We start from the raw sequence: 20,119 nt of genomic DNA on the forward strand, positions 1-20,119 counted from the left end.
CAGCAGAGTTCAGAGCATGCCTCTGTAGCCTGCAGTCACAGCACCGTGGGCATTGTCATTTGAGTTGTGGATTCAAGTTCCCTGAGACACAGTAGGTCATCATCCCCATCCCTTCTTCCTGGGTAAATGTTCTGGCCACAAGGATAATGCACAAACCTATTCTGCTTCTGTGACAGTGCTTCAGTTTCACCTTCTATTTCCCTCACTTTTTGCTAAATAGAGAAAACGTGTTTCCTTTTTCTCACCAGAAGGAAAAGTCAACATTTTTTTTCCATTTTCATGAAAATAACTGAAAAATATAAAGCTCAATGTGAGGCTTCTTGGCTGCACGTTCAATTGCTAAGCTGAACACGATTGTCCAGCCTTCCTGCAGACATCCTGAACCCAAGGCAAGGAAAAGCCCTTGTGACCTTTCTCAGGTGAGGAAGTGAAAAGTCCCTGAGCTGCCTTGGATGGGGAAATCCAAAAGCCTGGGCAAGATTTACTTGCAACTTCAGCTTAAGAAGCCAACACCAGAAAGAAGGAAAAGAGTTTGATGTCAATGAGAAACACCTTCCCCGCACAGCCCGGTAAGTCCCCACATGGCCTCCAGCTCCAGCCTGTACTGACATCTCTCACCAACACCACTTCACTGACATCTCTCACACAATTTTGACCATTTCAGCCCGGGCTGAGGAACCACCATCCGCCGCTTGTTGAAGGTATAGCTGCAAAGTAACTAATGAAGATGTCCAACCACTTCTCTCCCACCTGCCCTACAAAAAGCTACCAAGGACCCAAATTTCTGGCCCTTCAGCTTCTGCTTTCCTCTCTCCTTTGTGTTTTGCATTTTGAACATTCCCTCTGCCCGTGACATGTTCTGCACCAGAGCGAGCTCCTTTGTAAGCGAACCCTCTTCCACCGAGCCGCACCTGCAGCCCCCAGCCCGGGCAGGTCAGCTAACACGTGTTGCTGCCCGCTGCTTCACGCAGCTCCCTCCAGCAGGATCCACCGCATCCTGCAGTGCCAGGAAACACTGGCTCACAGGTGGCTAAACTGTAGGGACTGTGGCACACAAGGGAACACCAGAGAGAATAAATAACCCCATGTGAGACAGCGGGAGGTCTGGCATGGCTTTTAGCTGCTGTCTGTAACGTTCCCTGTTGCTAAGCTTACAGAGGCTGCAGCCACCAACTCCGCCTGCTTCTATAATGCACCTGATAATACAGTGCCCTTTAAAACCCAGGCTCAGTAGCGTGTTGGGGAATTCCTCTGCAATGTTTCAAAGTTCCTGGGTCCTGATAACATCCACAAAGCAGGACAGAACACTCCCAGCCTGGCTGGACCCAATAAATTCAGCCAGCTGCTCACAGCAGCACACTCCTGGGGGTTAACTGCTGCATCGCCACTGCCCTACCGATGTGCCCAGGGTGGACAGCCGGACCTCTTGATAACAGATTGGCAGGACCTGTCCCCACTTTGGTGACTACAGCCACCAGATCCCAGGAAGGTTGCGTGCCCCGTTGTCACAAAGCAGTAAAAAACCAAGCCTCCTGCCTAAACACTCAAAACTGGAGATAATTTGAAACTCAGCTGAGTTTCTACTTGATAAAAATGAGAGTGGGGAGGAAAGCACAAGAGGGACCATGGCACTTTTTTCCCCAAAAGGCTGAGCTGTGTTAGCTAGAGAGACAGGACAAAACTCAGCAGTGAGAGATCACTACAACTGAGCTTTTAAGGGCAGCCACCATAGTTCCAGCAAAACTGAAATGTTTCACCCATGGCTTTGGGTACCTTTGCCAACAAGGAGATGTCTGGATTCCTCTCCTAGCACAGAGCACTCGAACTCAGCTGCATAAGCACAGCCCACCTTGCTGACAAGTGTGCACAGGGATGCAGGCTGGCTCACAGCATGGCGCCCCAGCTCTTTGCCTGCTGCAAGCCAGGCAGTGAGTGGGGCAGCAAACGGAGTCTCTTACTTCTCCCAGTGATGAGCACGCTGGGACAGCACCTTCCAGCGTAGCTGCACTTCCTGCAGTGCATGGAGGAGGTCACTGATCCAGGCCTTCCCCTTCCTAAGGGAGGAGGAAGCCTGTTCCAGCCCTTTTCCTGCACAGCTACCTGCTTCCTTCGCCGGCAAGGGGCCAGCGCTCAGCTGTTTTCTTGCCCCTGACAGCTCCCCAGAGGCGAAGGCAGAGAACCCACGTCTGTCCCTGTGCCACCCAGGCCTTACCCATCAGGAGAGCAGCTCACAGCACCAAGCTTTGCAGAGTGGATAATGCAAAAAACTGGTGTCTTGTACCTCTCTGCACATAAGCCCTGGACACCTCCCAGCTGAGATTCCAGGACTTTCCTCAAAGCTGGTCCATAAGGCAGCAGCCAAATTAAGTCTTTACCTTCCTCACGCATGACTTTAAGGCTGCTGTCCCATTAACAGCCACCCAGATCCTAAGGAGAGCGGCACAGCTCTGCCACAGACACCAGAGTTCGGATCCTCCTGATAGGCAGCATCCCTCCTGTTCCCTCTCCACGCTGGGACTGTCCTGCCCCAAGGCTGGCAGGCAGAGACCCCCCTGCTACAGAAGGCTCTCAGAGGATTACTCGGCCAGCATCAGCATCACCACTTCGGGGCCACCTCTTTTTCTGATATACTTTCCTTCTTCTAGCTGAACTTCTTCTAGCAAAACTTCAAGCTAAAACAAGACAGTACTGCAAAGTTTTCAGCTAAGCTCAGCCTCAAAGGGAGGTCAGTGCCAGCACACCTTGGAAAACCTTACTGCCCCACTTAAAACCTTTAAAAAGGCAGCCCAAAGATCACAGAGCAGGCAAAACTTCTGATTGTCTCCTTGCATACACACCCATATATCACCGTTTTCAACAAAGCTATTCCTGACTTAATGAGATAAGCAGAGAATCAAGTGACCTGTTTTACCACGTCACAGGACCAAAGACTCCTGAGAAATCGGTCACATCTCACCAAGAGTTTCAGGCAGGAGGAGGAACAAGGCTCTCAAATACAAGCAGTACTTGGAAAACAGAGTTTGTCAACTTGTCTCCCACTTGGATGTTCTTCCATCTGGTTGCTAGTTACCGTACCTCTGTAAGGCTGCACAAAGAGGGATTCAGAGGTGGGTTACTTGTCTTCAAGCCACAGCAACCACCAATCCACAGGCTGAAAATATGCTTTCTTCCAAACACATTTTGGCATGGCCAGTTAAAAAACAATCCTGTTGCTGTTCAGAAAGGTGTTCTGATATCTCCAGGGGTCCCAAGAAGATGGTTTGAGGGTCTGGAGCAGCTCAGAACATTTCAGGTAGCGCAGTGTATGGGGGAGGCCAGCGATGCCTTGCATGAGGCTGTGCTATCTGATGGGCTGCTCTCCTCCTCAGGTTGATCGGAGCGGAACTGCTGCCTCTCACCTATCCCCAGTTTCACGTCTGGGGCATGAAGAGTGTGACAGAAGTACATACACCACCCCGAACCCTGGAAGAAATCTTCCATTCCATCTCCTTTACTACCACCACAGCAGCAAAAGCAAAAGCCAAAGCATTTAGCCAAGCTACCCAGCCGGTTACAACACGTTTGGAGCCACGTAAATGCCCTCACCACCTGTCAAATAAAAATACCAAGTCTAAAACCAATTCAATTCTTCCATAACTTTATATCAGAGAGTGTTTTTTTTCTGTTGAATGGAGCATTAACCTCTCAAAGCTATTTGTACACCCACTCCTCCCTGCTGACCAGCTTCCTCGCTCCAACAAATAATGTTTTCAGGAGCTTTAATTCTGGAGGTGAACCAGACCACCGGAACCTATTCAGACTCAAGTTGAACCAGGCATCCCAACTTCCAACAAGCTACAGAAAACATTTTGTAAAAGAGCCAGATGCCAGGACTTCCTGGGTGTCCTCTGCTTTCTGATCCAGCAGAGCGAGCAGGTGGCACCCTGAGATCCAGCAGATCAAACATCTGGCTCCCTAAAATACGCACTGAGGAACATACAAGTCTGAGAACCCTTTAACTCTGAGTAGAGACACAGATGATGTAAAAGGCATTCCTGCCAGGCAGGCCTGTCTCCTAAAAGAGGGCACATAGCAAGGAGAACAGAAACATACTTGAAAACCGCCGTATTCCAACAAACACTGCGATCTATAGCAGCAATTACAAGCAGGTGTCATGCAGAGCAGCCTCAAGGTTGCTCTAAACTGCACTGAGGATGGGGAAGGACACAGGGAGCTTCAAATTCCCTCCAGCCAGGACTCGGCATCATGCTGTTGGCCATCAAGACAAGATGTCTGCGCCAAGACATCTGCTGCTGTGCTGAAACCAAAAGCTGCTCACAGAAATCTTCCCATGAACATTTCTAACAAGCAAAAAGAGAACTGGCAGATGAGAACCTGAGCCAGGGAGAAAAACCCAAGCCTTTCTCTTCTAAAAGCCTCCACTCAGAGGGAGGGGATCTACAGGCAGACCTGATTAATGCCATAACCAGAAGATGATGCAGATCTCAATCTGAAATTTTCAGTAGCTGTCACTGACATCCACTGTACTCTCACCCTGTAACACATTTATTAGGCAGGTGTTTTAGATCAGGGAGCCCTCTCCATGAAGAATGTAATTTCTTCGTGGGAACGTGCCTCCCTTTGTCAGGAGCTATCTCGTGGTGACACCACCAGCTAGCCACCATGCCGTGACCACGTGTCCTACGTGCCGGGGTACCCTGGAAGAAAGCCAAGATCCGCGGAGGTCGGATACAGAGCAGCAGCCCTTCCCGCCACCTCCCCCACCCCCCCCAGGCATCACCAGGCGAGCGAGAAGGTGCCATACCTGTATGTGACATGCACTGCAGTGCCGGGCTCATCTCTCTCCCAGATCAAAGCCACTCTGTTTGGAGACCTTTCGACATGTTGATCCAAGCAATTGACTGTAAGAAAACAGAGGTTTGAACAAAGCCTGGCCACATGCAAGGTGCTCTGTAAACGTGGCTTGGCCGAGCGTCACAGCGAGCCAGCGTAACACGAAGCACCGTTAGCTGGCTAGCCAGCCACGCATGCGTTTGTAACGCTGGAGGCGACAGCGTTTGCAGCACCGGTGAAGCTGTCCTTTGCCGTATCTGTAGCCTGCAAATACCACATTTAATTGGTAAAGCTACCTGAGAGGGCACCCCCACAAGAGGCCTCAGCTGATTCAGTTCAGCTCAGACCCACCAGCTCAGCTTCAACCAGCCCAAACCTCCCCCCTGCTCCCAGCAGCACAAAGACAAGATACTCTTTTGCTGGTTTTGCTCCTCAGAGCAGAGGTTCACTATATAAATCTGACAGACTGTCTTCCCCAGCTTGCATGTTTAGCACTGCTTCATCTGAATCTTCTAATTAAAGCTCACTTGAAACATTTTTTTCCCAGGTATAACAAAAGAGCTGAATCTCAGCTAACTGAAAACATCTAAAACTTTAGGTTCGTAAAGGCACAGAGACCTACGCATTACCATGCATCTGGGAAAGATGAATTTGTCTCAAGCTGTGTACTACACCTCCTACAGCTTTAAGGTATAAAATCACCTTCTGAAGGTGCACCTCTCCCCCCCAGCAACTTGAGGTGGAGGAAACCTAAACAAACTACGTGAGATGCTCAAGTGGGCACAGGGGAAAGCACCCACCCTGAAGAAGCTTATAGAAAATCCACCCAAGAAATCTGCCTGCATGGTCAGCAGCAATTTGCATGATGGTTAGAGATTAACCTTGTAATGCATTAATTCCAAGTCTAAACGACGCTTACTTACTTCATTATAATCTCCCAAAGGCGGTTACTTTATTTCAACAGACAACTATCGAAAACTAGTCAGGCACACTGCTGTATAACTCAAAGAAAACCCTTAAAAACATTTGCTGAGCTTCATATCATATTTCCTGGAAACATTAATACTGGTGGGAAAGGATTGCCTTTTTCCTGAAAAATTACGTGCAACAGAAGCTGCCTATTGCTGTCGCAATTTGTGAAGTTAAGTACACGGCAGCCCAGGAGTCAGCTTCAGCTGCTCCATGATCACAGCTGATTTACACCACCACATGGAGGGCAGGAATGAACCCCCAAGGTGCAAAGAGAGAGAAATCCTGCAGAATTCAGGATATTTCATTACACGAACGACTGTCAATCTCAAAAAAATGAAGTGCTCTTCAGCTCTTGATTTATTTTTAAATGTAAATTCCTGCAGCAATACTATAAAAATAGAGGAGGTAAAGCCATTTCTTGGGCCATCCCAACACTATACAGGAGGACAACAGCTCTAAGGGGGAATGCTTTCAGCAGTTACATGCTGGTTTGCCCTGCTGTCCATCCATAGGTAACTGGAACTCCGGCAGCTCGGTCCACCACGCTCAGCAACTCCCACCTCCGAGCTCATTGCAGCAACACCCTCACGTATTGTGCCACACTACAGTAAATCACATTAACGGGGATTCACTGCCCAAGCAGCATTTCTTACTCCTGAGCAGCCATACGAGCCTTCCAAGGGAATTTTTGTTGCTGCAAACCCCAAAGCTGAGCCAAGTGAGAGCCTTAGCTCTTTGTTCAGTAAGAACCAGCAGGTGAACCAGGGCCAAATGCTATTATTTCCTTCCTGATCTGAGGCTTACAAGAACTTTCTGCTTGTTTTACAAAATAGAATTCGGTGACCTTCCACTTACTATTATACTCTAATGGTTTCTCCATAAATCCTGACACACAGAAGCTCACAGTTCCCCCAGACCCTGCTGCAAGGTCTCCCCAAGCGAGAAGCAGCAGGTGATGGAGATGCCTGCGGTGCCGCCGTGCTGGGACATGGGCGCACAGGGCGCCCCTCAGCAGGGACCTCAACTGTTGCCCTGTTTCCGTAACCAGGGTTCAAATCAAGAGACCAAGGGACAGAGCCAGAGCCTCCCAGCAGAAAACCAGCTGTGGCCGAGTACCATCTTCATTGTGTTATAAAGGAAGAAAACCAGCAACAGCAAAACTTTAATTCTGTGCATCTATGTTTCAGAGGCCTACCGTTTCTTTTTACCTGCGCAAAGAAAATTAAGCAGCATTTAGTGCCTGCTGAAGAACCAGACCTAAGACATGACCTAAAATCAGGCCCAGCAATGTCTGCATTTCAGACACCTGCCCCTGTGGGATCTAGAAGAAGGTGTGGGTCCCACTCTGCAAGGGGAAAGAAACAGATCCCTGGAAGTCTCTGTGCTCAGCCAAGCTCTTCCTTTCAACAGGAATCAATGAAAACTGAAGTCTGGCTAAAGTCCCTTTGAATGCTAGGTGTTGGAAGCAGGGCTGTACACATACCTCTAACTCTGATCCACTGCTAGGAATCATCTCCTGCGAGAAGATGCTCCCCTACATCCTCTGGAAGGCCCGAGGAGGGTTTTGCTGGGAAAAAAAGGTGGCCAGACATGGCTCCTGCACTACTGAACGAGTGACTCAAGCACTCTCCCAGGAATGGGAAACGAAGGTAACAAACATACATCCCTGTTAAAAGCCATCACCACGAAGTTATACCCCAGACAGGGCTGGGGTTTACCCTGCCGGGTGAAGCGGGGCCGCAGCACTGAACAGCCTTCAGGGCAGGTAGGGCCAGGAGGGAACTCGGAGGTAGGCAGCACCGTCACGGCAAATTTTTCTCTACCTATATGTCAGTGGTGAACTTGGAGGAAAAGGCCAAGCTCCTCATTCAAGAGAGAAAAGAATCATCGAATCACAGAATCGTTTTAGTTGGAAAAGACCTTTGAGATCACCAAGTCCAACCGTTAAGCCAGCACTGCCACATCCACTGCCAACCCATGTCCCCAAGCACCACATGTACGCGGTTTTTGAACACCTCCAGGGATGGTGATTCCACCACCTCCCTGGGCAGCCTGTCCCAGTGCTTGGCCACCCCTTCCATGAAAAAGTTTTTCCTAATACCCAACCTAAACCTGCCCTGGTGCAACTTGAGGCTGTTTCCTCCTGTCCTGTCACTTGTTATCTGGGAGAAGAGACTGACAGACACCCCCTGCCCACAGCCCCTGTCAGGCAGCTGCAGGGAGCGATCAGGTCCCCCCTGAGCCCCCTCCTCTCCAAGCTAAGCATCGCCAGCTCCCCCCCACCAGCCTTGTGCCCCAGCCCCCTGCGCGGCTCTGGACACGCTCCAGCCCCTCCGTGTCCCTCTGGCCGTGAGGGGCCCAGAACTGAACCCAGGATCCGAGGTGCAGCATCACCGGTGCCCAGCGCAGGGGGACGGTCACTGCCGCGGCCCTGCTGGCCACACTGTTTCTGACACAAGCCAGGGTGCTGCTGGCCCACTCGGCCACCCGGGCACACGGGGGGCTCATGCCCAGCCGGCCCAGCCAGCCCCCCCGGCCCCTTCCCCCGGGCAGCTCCCCAGCCCCCTGCCCCCCGCCCGCAGGACTCGGCGCTCAGCCCCGCCGAACCTCACACCGGGGGTCGCACCGTGCCCGCGGCGGGGGCGCCGGGTAGGGGGGGCTGCCGTGCCCGGGGACGCTGCACGCCGCTGCGGCGGAGTTCCTGCAGCAGCAGCCGCGGGGGGAGCAGCACGGGGCAAGAGCCTTGCCCCCCGGGTTTTCCCCCTGCGCCCCAGCATTTCGCAACCCCCGGCAAACTTTCCCCGAGCGCCCCCCAGCCGAGCCCCCCGGGGCGCTTCCCCAGAGCGGGGCGCTGGCGGAAACACGTCCCGGGCGGCCCGCAGGTGACGCGGGGGGGCGGCGGGGGGTCCCGGGGACACCTTACCGGAGACGTTGAGGCGGCCGCCGAGGAACCAGCGAGCGGCCGCCGGCCCGGGCTGGCAGGCTGTGTGGAAGGGGCTGTCCCAGCGCAGCGTCCCCCGGGCCACCTCGGCCCAAAACGCGGCGGGGTCCCGGGCCGCCCGCTCCTGCCAGAGCCGGTACCCGCCGGGCGGGAGCGCCGCCGGGTCCCCCGCGTCGCTGCGGCAGCGGCGGCCGGAGCCCGGCACCCGCCGCGGAGAGAGCGGGCGGCGCAGGGCGCCCAGCACCCGCGCTCGGGCCACCGCCGCCAACTCCATGGGGCACGGCCCTGCTGCCTCGGGGGCCGGCCCCGACCTCGGCCCCGGCCCGGCCCGGCCCCGGGCCCGGCCCCGCCCGCCCGCAGCGGCCGCCTCGGGGAGGGGCTGCCCCCGGCGGCGGCTCCCGGAGCGGCCACCGGCACCCCCAGGGGGCCTGCGGCGGGCCCGGGGCGGCCCTGCAGCCACAGGGCCCCGGAGCGCCCCAGGAGGCCCCCCTGTGCCCCCACGGCCTCGGGAGCACCCCGCAGAGCCAGGGACAGCCCTGCACCCCCGCCACCCCAGGGTCACGCTGACGTGCGGAATTAAACTCTGTAACTCAGGACAGGTTATAAAGCAGGTATGTTTAATTCACCGGTGGGCATCAGGGTGGATAATTCCAAAAGCACCTGCTGCCCCGACTTCTTTCTGCACGTGTGATTTTAACTATACATTCATACATATTCAATAGATGCCCGAGAATAGGTTGGGTTAGGATAATTAGTCTACTGAGAAGTCATTAAGGTAAGTTTCCTCCCATTTGCGCTTGTGCTCTGTCTCCTGGTGGGGGTCGTTGCCTCGAGTTTCTTCGAAACCAAAACCCAGGACAGATCGCATACCAGTGTCCTCTTATCGGCACACAGCGCATCCCAGGTCCGTCTTACCAGTACAAAGGGCCCCAGGACCGGGCCTAATTTGCAAAGTCACACTGTGAAGCTCTTCTTAGTACATACAATGAGAGTTTTAATTATTCTAAGTTTTCCATATCCTATTAATCTAGTTATTTCTAAGCTTTCTCTCAATGCCACACCCAGGGACACCCTTGCACCCCTGGGAGCACCCCACACCCATGGACATCCCTGCACCCGCATGGCCCTAGAGCACCCCAGGAGACACCCCTGCACTCACATGGCCCCAGGATGGCCACCACCCAGGATACCCCTGCACCCCTGGGAGCACCCCACACCCATGGACATCCCTGCACCCGCATGGCCCTGAAGCACCCCAGGAGACACCCCTGCACCCACATGGCCTCAAGAGCACCCCAGGGTCACCCCTGGGAGCATCCCACACCCAGAGACAACCCTGCACCTACAGGGCCTCGGGAGCACCCCACACCCAGAGAGATACCCCTGCACCCTCACAGTCTTGGGAACACCCACAGCACCCACACAGGTACACTCCATTCAGAGACACCTACCCAAATACACCCCCATGTCCAGACAGCCCAGGGAGGACCCCCCCTGCACCCCCAGAGCCACCTGCAGAGATACCCCTGTACCCACCCTGGGAAGATCACCCGCAGGCAGGCAGGGGTACACCCCTGCACACCCCGGCATGCCCAGGGACAGCCATGGGCTTTAACACACACAGCACCAGGTGGTGCCTAAGCCTCTTGTCCTGTCAAACAGCTGATGCCCCTCACAGCACTTCTGGGCACCCAGCACCGCCTCTGCACAGCAGCATCACAGTGCAAGCTGTGGTGCACCTGGGCAGGCAGCCGACACACCATGCCCTCCCACACTGCCACGTGTCCCACCCCTGTCCCTTCTCTCGAAGTGGGGTAAATCCCTCATCCACTCTTTGCCTGGCAGCCCTGCAAGCATCGCATCGTCACTGCCACAGCATGTCGCTCCTGGCTTCGCTCTCACCACGCTTCTTCCTCCGTCTGGATCTCAGGACCAGATCTGACCTTGACTTTCCAGTGCAAACCCCAACAGCAGCAGCGAGGTTTCCCAGCAGGTATCTCAGAGCTTCATCCCTGCGCACAGCAGGTGCCTCTTTGCTGGCATGAGCAAACCAATGCTTTTAGGCGCTGTGGTCCAGCCTCCCAGCACAGAGTTTGATGAATCCCATTAGAGCGGGAGGGTCTGGGCATCCTTAAGAAGTGCCCGATTTACCCGAGCGCCAGATTAACTCACTCCCAGTGTCTGGGCAGAGAAAGCACGTTCATGTCCAGGATTAAAAACTTGAACCTACTCTTTATGCTAAGCTGAAGCTTGTTCTGGCAGTGCTAAAGTTGTAAAGTTATATAAATCTATATATAATTATATATTTTATATAAAACCATCATTGTTCCCTGTCCTAGAAATATCACCAGACACTTTATCGAGGTAAATAATACAGATTTTACCAGGATTTGGGTTTCTAGCACTTCTGACGTTTGCAGCTGTGGTTTATAGGTAGTGCACAAGAATAAATGTGCTCTTCACTTCCTTGTAAGGTTGGCATCGCTGCTCGTACCGCTCGGGACTCCTCACCCGGGTCCTCAACCAGGTGTCCGGGCTTGCCCAGGAGCTAAAGGACAACAGCAGATGTGTGCCACCTGGCGCCGGACCGCGGCATGGAGCGCTCCTTGCCTTTCACTCGCGTTGCTGAAGGGTTGCTCATTAGTTTTCTATCAAATATTATTTATATGCAAACCATTCCCCTCCCCCCGCCCCCCAGGATTTCAGAGGAATGCTTTTCACAAAACAAGCAAATGAGCTGTCAAAAAAACCTGAACATGAATTTAAATTCCTTGGCCTGAAAACCTAGCTGCTTCATTTGCAGACCTTGACATCTTCTGGGAATGGTGCCCTTCTCTGGTTTTCTTCCACATGAGACTGATTTTCCTTTTCCACCACCAAGCTGGGGTTTTTTTCATGCTTTAACAGACCACCATCTCCAGCCCCCACCCCCCTCCCCACCCCCCACCAAGTTTTGACTGTCTTTTTCCTCAAAGCAAGCCATGACCATCATCAACACAACTCGGCTGTAATCCAGCCTGGAGGCCACCCCATCACCCCATTCAGCTGGGCAGCTGAGCAGGAGAAGCACAACCCCAGATCGCCTTCCTTGCCTCCAAGAGAGCTGAGGAGAGGGGAGATGAGTTCCCTGAGATTTTTGCGATACCTCCTTCTCCTTTCTGGCAGTGAAGGCTGGCATCAGGCTGTTGACTTTTGAGAACCAAGGGGTATTATGGCAATTCTCATTGAGTACGGTGCTTGAGTATGCCGGGAAAGGCTGGTGCTGGATAAAGGACAGGTTATGGAATCGCTTCCTGCATTCGCTGTGTCTCCATTTGGAAGACCCTCTGGCATTATGGAGTCCAAACAGCAACGCTGGTCTTACCAGCTCCGGAGAAGTCCCATTACTGTGACCTGCAGAGGCCACCTCTACAGAAGCTCCCAACAGCTTGTGGCTGCCTGGGCAGAAGCTGTCATTCCCTGCCACAGGCAAGTCCCCTGGCACGGCCTCCCAGTCTGGCCAGGCAGCCTCACTGCCCTGCAAGAGGTTTTAGCAGCGAACAGGCTCACCTGCTGACTAGCCGCAGCCCTCGGCATGTGTGAAGGGTTTTCTGCACTGGTATCGTAGCAGGCACTGATGAACCAAGCCAGCAGTGGTTTGAGTAGGGGGTGAGTTTGGCTGTAGGTATCTGTTGATCAGAGTCATAGAAAAAAAATATCAAAACCAAAACCAAAATCCCCAACATCCCACATCTTTCTATTCCTATTCTTATTGCTCCCAGCAGTTATTTATTGGCCTCATATTCGATTCCTGCCAACATATACCAGATTTACTCAACACGGTGTGCAAGCCCTAAAAGTGCCAGCATAAAACTGAGCACAGCCAGAGGTGTCTGCTGGGTGGGGACCTTCGGCTGGAAGCACTTGGGCACAGGATTTTCATCCCTGCCAGGTTAAGAAGCCTCTGGCATCCTAGCAAGACTGGCTGGCTTTTCCACATCCACCTCTGGAGACAATCTGAAGCCTCAGCCCTGGGCTGCAGCAGGCAGGCTGGTCCCAGCCACAGCCTCTGTGCCGCAGGAACTCCATGGGCTTGTCCCACATTTACCCTGCAGTCCACCGCTTCCCCTCTCCGGTGTGACAGCCTGGAAAGCACCCGTCCTGTCCCACCAGGGAGAGGGACAGTATTGGGGGATTTCTGCTTGTGCCCCTCTCCCAGGCACAGCCACGCCCCCGGCGTGCACACAGATGCCCTCTGACTGCCTTTCTACCCGTTCTATCAAAGCAGCTCTTTGACATGAGTTATGCTTCCCAATCGCTTGTCCCTCTATTTTTCCCTTAATGGCCTAAAAAGGAGAGTAAGATGATGGTGAAACCCATGACTGCCACTTGGTCATCACCATTCTGCTCCTAACTATTTTCCAGTGGTCTTCCCTCATGGTATGCACACAGCTGGTATCTGGCCCCACAAAGAAAGGCAGGGCCCAGGAAAAACATCATCATAGAGTCATGTATATGCTGGTCTGCGTTAGAAATCTTCCCAAGTCACAATTAACTCAGATTTTAATGAAATCTTTTGATCATTTTCAGCTACATTTGGGCCTGCAGATGAAATTGGACAGGTTCCCAGGTGGCTGTGCCAGTGGATTGGTGGGCCCATTCAGCTCCATCTGCAGAGGAGAAGGCTCAGAGGGAGGTTTAAAGCAGGGATGAAATGAAGCTAAAATGCAGTTGCTCACGTACCACTTTAACTCAGCAGCACAGATCAGCACGGACCTTGGGTCCAAAGCAATAGCAACTACAGTGGATTTGAAGGAGCAGAGTACTCGGCTAATCGGGGATGTGAATCTTTGCCAGGTCAGCTCACACCCAGCCACACCTGAAATAAAGGTCTACACAGCATAAAAAACATTTGCTGCACTCCCATTTATGAATGTGTAATAAATGCCCTGCAACTGGCAAGGGAGAAAAACAATACTTGGAAAATCCAGATAACTAAAATGCTTTTAGGCAGGTGTAAAGAGACTAAAAAACCATCTCTGACATTATAGCACCTTTTTCCAAAGATCTAACTCATGAGATTGCACATATTTCCCTTAAATTGTCTGCAAGGTTTGCATTTGCTGTACACAGTACAAAAACCACTTAAAAGTGTTAAAAAAATCATGAACATAAATGCATTTCTCCCCCAAGAATGTTTCAAGATGCACGATTTAAATCTGTGATAAGGCTTCTGGAGACCCAGCACCCAGCTGAGCCCAGAGGCAGCTGCAGCACACTGTGCCTGCCCGGGAGCAGTGTGTAGCACTGGACCAAGGTGCAAACCCAGCAAATGACAGAGGTGAGTGCAGGTGTCTGCCATGCGAGGTCTGGCTGCAATGCCTGGCACAGGGCATGGCTGCCACACGCATGGTGGTGCTGCGTGGTGCAGGAGCAACCCACAGGGTGCGGGCACAGGGGCACCTGGTGCTCCTCCAGGCTGTCTGTCCAGAGGCCATAGAGGGCATGTCATGTTTGGCAGCAGAGAACCGATGCCCCAGTGGCACTGCTCAGAGCCCAGTACCTAGCACAGTGTCAGTACTGGAGACTCCTTGCCACTGCCAGTGCAGTAATACACTGAAGCAGTCAGTACCAAAAAAGATCCCTGCTTTTTCTGGGTATCCTTCTCTGCTAGTGCCCATACCCTCCATCACACTCATCCTTAACCCGACCAGGTCATCAGCTATCCTACCCTCAAGAGCTTCCTGCTCAAGGATGGATTTCAGACCAAAGGGATTCAGTGCTGCTGTTGATACTGATCAACACTGAACTGTCCTTGCCATGTGGCTCCTCTCCTGCACCAGCACAGTCTGCACTGGTTTTGCTATGTGCTTTGCTCCAGAAAATCATTGCTGATGAACCTCTTCATCCTGCTGGCTTCCTCTTGGGCAGCGCTTGGGGTTGCCCACCCGGAGGAGGGACCGAAGGTTTCGGCACCAAATTCTTCCATCCTCTCCAGCTTGGTACTGGTGCTCTGGGCCCAGTGTCCACATATGGCAGAGGCCCACTGATGGGCAGACAGTTGCCTGGTAGAAACAACTGAGGAAGTTAGGAAGCCTCCACCTCTCGCTTGACTTCCACTTCAGCTGATCAAGTAGTGTGGCCTTCCCCTGTCAATGTTAAAGAGACATAAGTTGCAACTAGTTGCGTGAAAAACTTCTTTCCCAGGAGGGGGGTGGAGGAACCCAGAGAGGCTGTGGTCTTTCCATCCCTGGAAATCTTGTAAAGTGTCCTGGACAAGTCCCTGCTCTAATCTTGAAGCTCTCTCCCTAGCCAGCACCCAGCACCGCAGTACCCAAGCAAGGTGGATGCAGTGGTGGTTGCCAGGTTCAACCAAGAGCTCAAGTCATCAGGCAAGTTTGTGGTGCTGAAGCAGGTGTGCGGTCAAGCCAGGCAGTCAAGCTACAGACCAGGATCAGGTCCCATGCTGGCAGCCTGGCACAGACACTGTCCAGTGACTCCTGCCCATACTGACAAGACAGACCCAAGCTCAAGCCAGGAAGTCCCACCACAGGTCAGGGTCCACGGACAGGTACATCTGTGGCTGAGCTGGAGATCAGCACAGCATCGCTCAGGCAGGGATGGAAGGCTGAGCTGAAATGGAGCTCACGGTCCTGTGGGCAAGGTGTGGGCAGAGCCCCCGCTGAGGCCAGTGAGGGCCATTAAGGACATCAGTGCACTCAGAACCACCACAGCCTCTTCCAGTTCAACTCTGCTTCTGGGTCTATGCTTGGTGCTCCACCAGCCTGCTGAGAAAGGGATCTGAAGGGCACGGAGAGGACCTTTGCAGAGGAAGATAGCTCCCTCACCATCTCCTTTTGTTTTGCCCTCTCAAACCCAGCACCAGGAGCCAGTGAGTGGGGATACAAGTGATGGGGACTTGACTTGCAGCACAGAGAGCTCATGCCGCAACTGCCAATCATCTGTCAATCATCGACCTAGAATGACAGGGGCCTGGGCATAAGTATGTAACTGCCTTTGAAGGGTTGTGTCACACCCTGGGACCTGTGGGATGAGCTGCTGCAGGGCTGAAGACTCCCTGGAGTCTCTGCAGGATGCTTCCACTGAGCAAGTCCTCAGTGCAGGGGACCCAGGGCCACCTCCAGCCAGGAGAGGAATTGGCCTGGTAGCCCTGGACTCCCTGGTCTGAGTGGCTGGTGGTGGCCACAGCTGTGGTAGATCTACCTTTGCACGGGCATGTCTGCAAGGATCTTCATAACGTATCCCCCTCGTTACCACCCTGGCCCCAAGGGACTGCTTTGGGAGTCCTGGGTATATGTATATGAGTGCAGATATATATATATGGGTGAGATACAACCCACAAGGGACTGGGGAGCACCACAGCTCCATGGGACCTGGTGTGACATCCCACACATGAGATCAGATGAGAACCTCCAACAAGGGATGGACAATGGGTTGGGTCACTCTGGTGGGGGCAGGAAGAAGGCACAGGCGTGTAGCAAGTCTGTGGGGAGGGTCTGGCGCAGCACCCCTTGCAACGTGTTGCATGAGCATCTATAGGGCACAGGACGGGTGCACATCCACAGTCTGGAGCACAGGTATGAGGTACAACTGGGGGTGTGGGCAATTTGCAGCACACATCTGGGGCGAAAGGGAACAAGAAAGCCCCGCCATGTGTACCACACTGTACATCTGTAGGAGCTGCACACTTACCTGTACTCTGAGTACACCATGAGTAGCGGTGAGCTGGAGTGTGTGGAATGGCATGTGGAGCAGGGGCACAGTTGTGTACCTCGGGGTGGGGGAGCAGGGGAATGCCCAGGGACAGGCGCCCCACTCAGCTGCCTGCAGGGAGAAGCTCACTTGCGTGAGACATTCCTGTGTGTGCTGCAGTGCTGGTAGCACTGGTGCTGCGCCCAGCTGCAGGCTGCTGTTCCCAGGCAGGGCAGGGGGGCAGGATCTGGCCCTGTGAAGCCGGGGACGGTGCTGGTTCTGGAAGTGCAGTGTCCAGCCCAATGCTGGTGGCGCTGGTCCTGGTCCCAGTGTGGTGTCCAGCTCAGACTCTGGCACTAGCAGCACAGCACAGCGCACCAGTCCCTTGCCAGGGGTGTTAGAGCTAGTCCTGGTCCCAGAGCACTGGAGTAAAACCCCCAGGCCAGCAGCACCAGCCCCACACTGGGACTGACCCCCTGCCAGCCCAGGGCAGCACCAGCCCCATGTTGGTGGTGCTGCCAGTGCAACACAGCACCCAGCCCCAGGCAACGCGCTGACCCTGGCCTTGGTCCCAACAGCGCAGTGCCCAGCTCTGCCCTGAAGGTGCTGGTGACAGTCCCAGGCACAGTGGGACAGTCCTGGTGAGATGGTTCCAGGCATAGTGGGATAGTCCTGCTGACAGTCCCAGGATCAGTGAGGCAGCCCTGGTGACACAGTCCCAGGATCAGCGGGGCAGCCCTGGTGACACAGTGCCAGGCCCAGTGGGACGGCCCTGGTGACACAGTGCCAGGCCCAGTGCTGGTCCCAGTCAAAGCACAGCAGCACCTGGCCCAGTGTGGGCAGCGCTGGTGCCTGTCCCCGGGCCGTGCGGTGCCCAGCCGCATGGCGCCGATGCCAGCGCAGCTGCCAGCAGCGCGGAGCCCAGCCTTGCCCCAGTCCCCGTCCCGACAGTGCCCGTGCCGCTGCCGGCGGTCCCGGTCGCGGCGGCAGGGCGGGGCGGTACCCTGCCCTGCCCAGCTCCCGCCGGCCCGGTGCCAGCCCCTCGCGTCCCGGCGCCCCGCAGTGCCCAGCCCCGCTGTGCCGGCAGTGCGGTGCCCGGTGGCGGCGCGGCGCCCAGACCCCCGCCGGGACCGGGTGCCGGTGACGGCGGGGCGGGCCCGGGGCGGGCCCGGCGGGGCGGGGGCGGCCCGCGGGTGATGTCAGGCTGATGCTGTCGGTGCGGTGCGCGGTGCATTGTGGGCGAATCCCGCCGCCCGCCGCGGCTCCGAGGGGGAGGATGCACCCGGGGCCGGCCCGCCCTACAGCCGCAGCGAGCCGGGCCGGCGGCACCGAGCCCGGCGGGCCGCATTGAGGGGCGCGGGGCATGCGCTGCCCGCGCCGGCCGCAGCGGGAGGCGCCGGCGGCGGCGGGGCCAGGTGAGCCGGGCCGGGCTGGGTCGCGGCGGCCGCTGCGGTCGTTGCCGGGGGAGGGGGCGTCCTGCCGGCGGCTGGGGAGATGCGGGCTGCCGGGTCGGGCCGGGCCGCGCCGGGCCGCGCCGGGGCTGTGCGGGGCGCTGTTGGGGCTGTAGTTCTCCGCTCCGCCCGGTGCCGGCTGCAGCGGTGGAAGGGCCGGGCTCTGAGGACTCGGTCTCCCAGCATGCCCGCGGGTCTGGGCGGGCTCATAGCGGAGTGACGGGATCCTTGGCCAATGAGAAGACGGGACGGGGTGGGGCGAACCATCTGCCGAGAGGGGTGGGGGGGCCGCGGCGTGCCGGCAGCTGCAGTGCAGGGGCGGACGCGGCCACCTCCTTGGCGGGGGGAGGCGGGGCGGCCTGAGGTGAGGGGCAGGACCGGGGTGGGGGCGCTCCCCCTGGCCCGTAGCCCGCCGCCTCCTGCCCGGGTCGGCAGCGGGCCGGGGGGAGCCGGGGCTGGGGGCTGGTCCCGGGGGATGCCCGTCCCGGGGGTGGGGGGGCGGGCGGTGTCTTGGCAGGGGCGCGGGCGGCAGCAGCGCCGTGGGGGGCGGGGGGGCGGCCTCAGGCGGGGTGCCCCGGCTCCCCGCGCCCTGACAGGCACCGCGGGCAGTTCCAATGCCTGCCCGGCCCCCGGTGGCAAGGTGGGGGCTGAGGTGCGAAGCGGGCGGCCTTGTGCTGGGCCAGGGCCTGCGGGGTACCTCAGGTGAGGGCCGGGCAGGGGTGAGCTCCCTCAGCCAGGCCAGGCCGGCGCCAGGAGCCGAGCATGCTTCCAGGTGTCAATGGGTGCCCGTTCATCCGAATGGTGGCAAACCAGCCCATCTGGCAGGGGCCTCTGGGGAGGGAGCCTTCTCGTTGCATTATTATGGGATAACTCTTTGGTGCTTGGGTTTGAGGCAGGAGGCTGAGAGTTTCTCCTCATTAGCTGTCACGGGGTGGGAGGTTTTACTCCTGTGTGCGTTGCCGTGTCTGCTGCAGCTTTTTAGCTTGACGTTTTCCTGCTGTTGTGTCTTTATTGCTCATGGTGCCCAAGTTTGCCGTGGTGAATGTGACTGTAGTCATTGTGCTCTCCCTGCGTGCCAGGAGGGCAGGTATCCGGTAACCTAGGTCTGACCCACTGAGAACTTTCAAGATGAACAGCATGACCTTGAAGTGCATTGTGTATCTAATGAGGAACCAGTATGCTATATGAAGCGCTGGAATGACACTGCCACTCCATCAGTGTTGCTGAACTACTTGCATGCCAAGTTCAAGACCCGCAGTGGTTTTTGAGGGGCGAGGATTTCAGTACCTGTTGGTATCATGTTTCTGAGCAGTCGAAACCAGCTGCGTATTAAATTTTTTCTTCTGTGTTTTTGAATTGCCTTAGGCTTGCAGGAAGGAAGTATAGACAATTTGATTGATAGAAGGAAAGGTTTCCTAATTTTACCATTGCACATAAATTTCTTTGTATTCCTTGCACTGTCACTGAAAATGCCACCTTTTAGCGACAAACTTCTCAGTGAGTCACAACAGAGACTTTCAGCCTGAGACAGCCTGAGAACTTTTGCTTTGTATAAGTGAAATTTACCTCACGTTGTGCATGAGTTAAGGTGTGCTAATGCTGTGCCTATACAGATGCTATGACTACAGGGCAGTGTGTATCAGTACTGTCTCACTAGTGGATATTCATCACATTTCAATCTATCAGCTTCTCTTGTGACTATCTCTCAGTATAAGAGGGGCAGGTTAGGAATGATGTGTTAATGTTTTGGGGTTTTTTTCCTTTGTGTGCCAGTGATCATCCAACTCATAGCAAGAATTCTCGTGCTGCTGTGTGTGGGACCAGAAACTTTCGAGATGTGATGCTCATGAATGGTATATGTGGTGTCCACCCTGTTACTTCTGTGTTCTGTGTGGTTTTGCATGCTTTATGATAATCTCCTTCCTTCAGGAATGGGCAAAGTTCCACTTCTCTGACAGGCAAAGAAAACCACTGGAATTATCATTCTCTCTGTCATGGTTTAACCCCAGCTGGCAAATAAGCCCCATGCAGCCACTTGCTCACTCCCCCCACCCTGGTGGAATGGAGAGGAGAATTGGAAAAAAAGGTAAAACTCGTGGGTTGAGATAAAGACAGTTTAATAGGTAAAGCAAAAGCCACACACACAAGCAAAGCAAAACAAGGAATTCATTCACCACTTCCCATCGCAGGCAGGTGTTCAACCATCCCCAGGATAGCAGGGCTCTGTTGT

General features: G+C 55.0%; 2 protein-coding genes across 5 annotated transcripts in view; one reads left to right on the forward strand and one right to left on the reverse strand.

Annotated features, from left to right (window-relative positions):
• The window catches only part of ACSS1 (acyl-CoA synthetase short chain family member 1), a 38,617-nt gene extending 29,558 nt beyond the window's left edge, over positions 1 to 9,059 (reverse strand). The window contains exons 1-2 of one of the 2 annotated variants that reach the window (XM_055725605.1): positions 8,729 to 9,059; positions 4,805 to 4,901 (exon numbers count right to left, since the gene is read on the reverse strand). In XM_055725605.1, coding sequence (XP_055581580.1) covers positions 4,805 to 4,901; positions 8,729 to 9,020 — 389 coding nt within the window. In that variant the 5' untranslated portion in view covers positions 9,021 to 9,059. The remainder of the gene's footprint in view (positions 1 to 4,804; positions 4,902 to 8,728) is intronic. The other variant, XM_055725604.1, reaches the window with a different exon arrangement.
• Positions 9,060 to 17,489: 8,430 nt separating this feature from the next.
• Positions 17,490 to 20,119, forward strand: part of TTBK1 (tau tubulin kinase 1) — a 122,961-nt gene continuing 120,331 nt past the window's right edge. For 2 of the 3 annotated variants that reach the window (XM_055725466.1, XM_055725469.1), the window contains exon 1: positions 17,490 to 17,853. The gene's annotated coding sequence lies outside the window, so the exon portion shown is untranslated. Of the gene's footprint in view, positions 17,854 to 18,192; positions 18,254 to 20,119 lie in introns of those variants that run through there. The other variant, XM_055725470.1, reaches the window with a different exon arrangement.

Source organism: Falco cherrug, chromosome 13 (assembly GCF_023634085.1).
Source record: "Falco cherrug isolate bFalChe1 chromosome 13, bFalChe1.pri, whole genome shotgun sequence".
Taxonomy (NCBI): Eukaryota; Metazoa; Chordata; class Aves; order Falconiformes; family Falconidae; genus Falco; species Falco cherrug.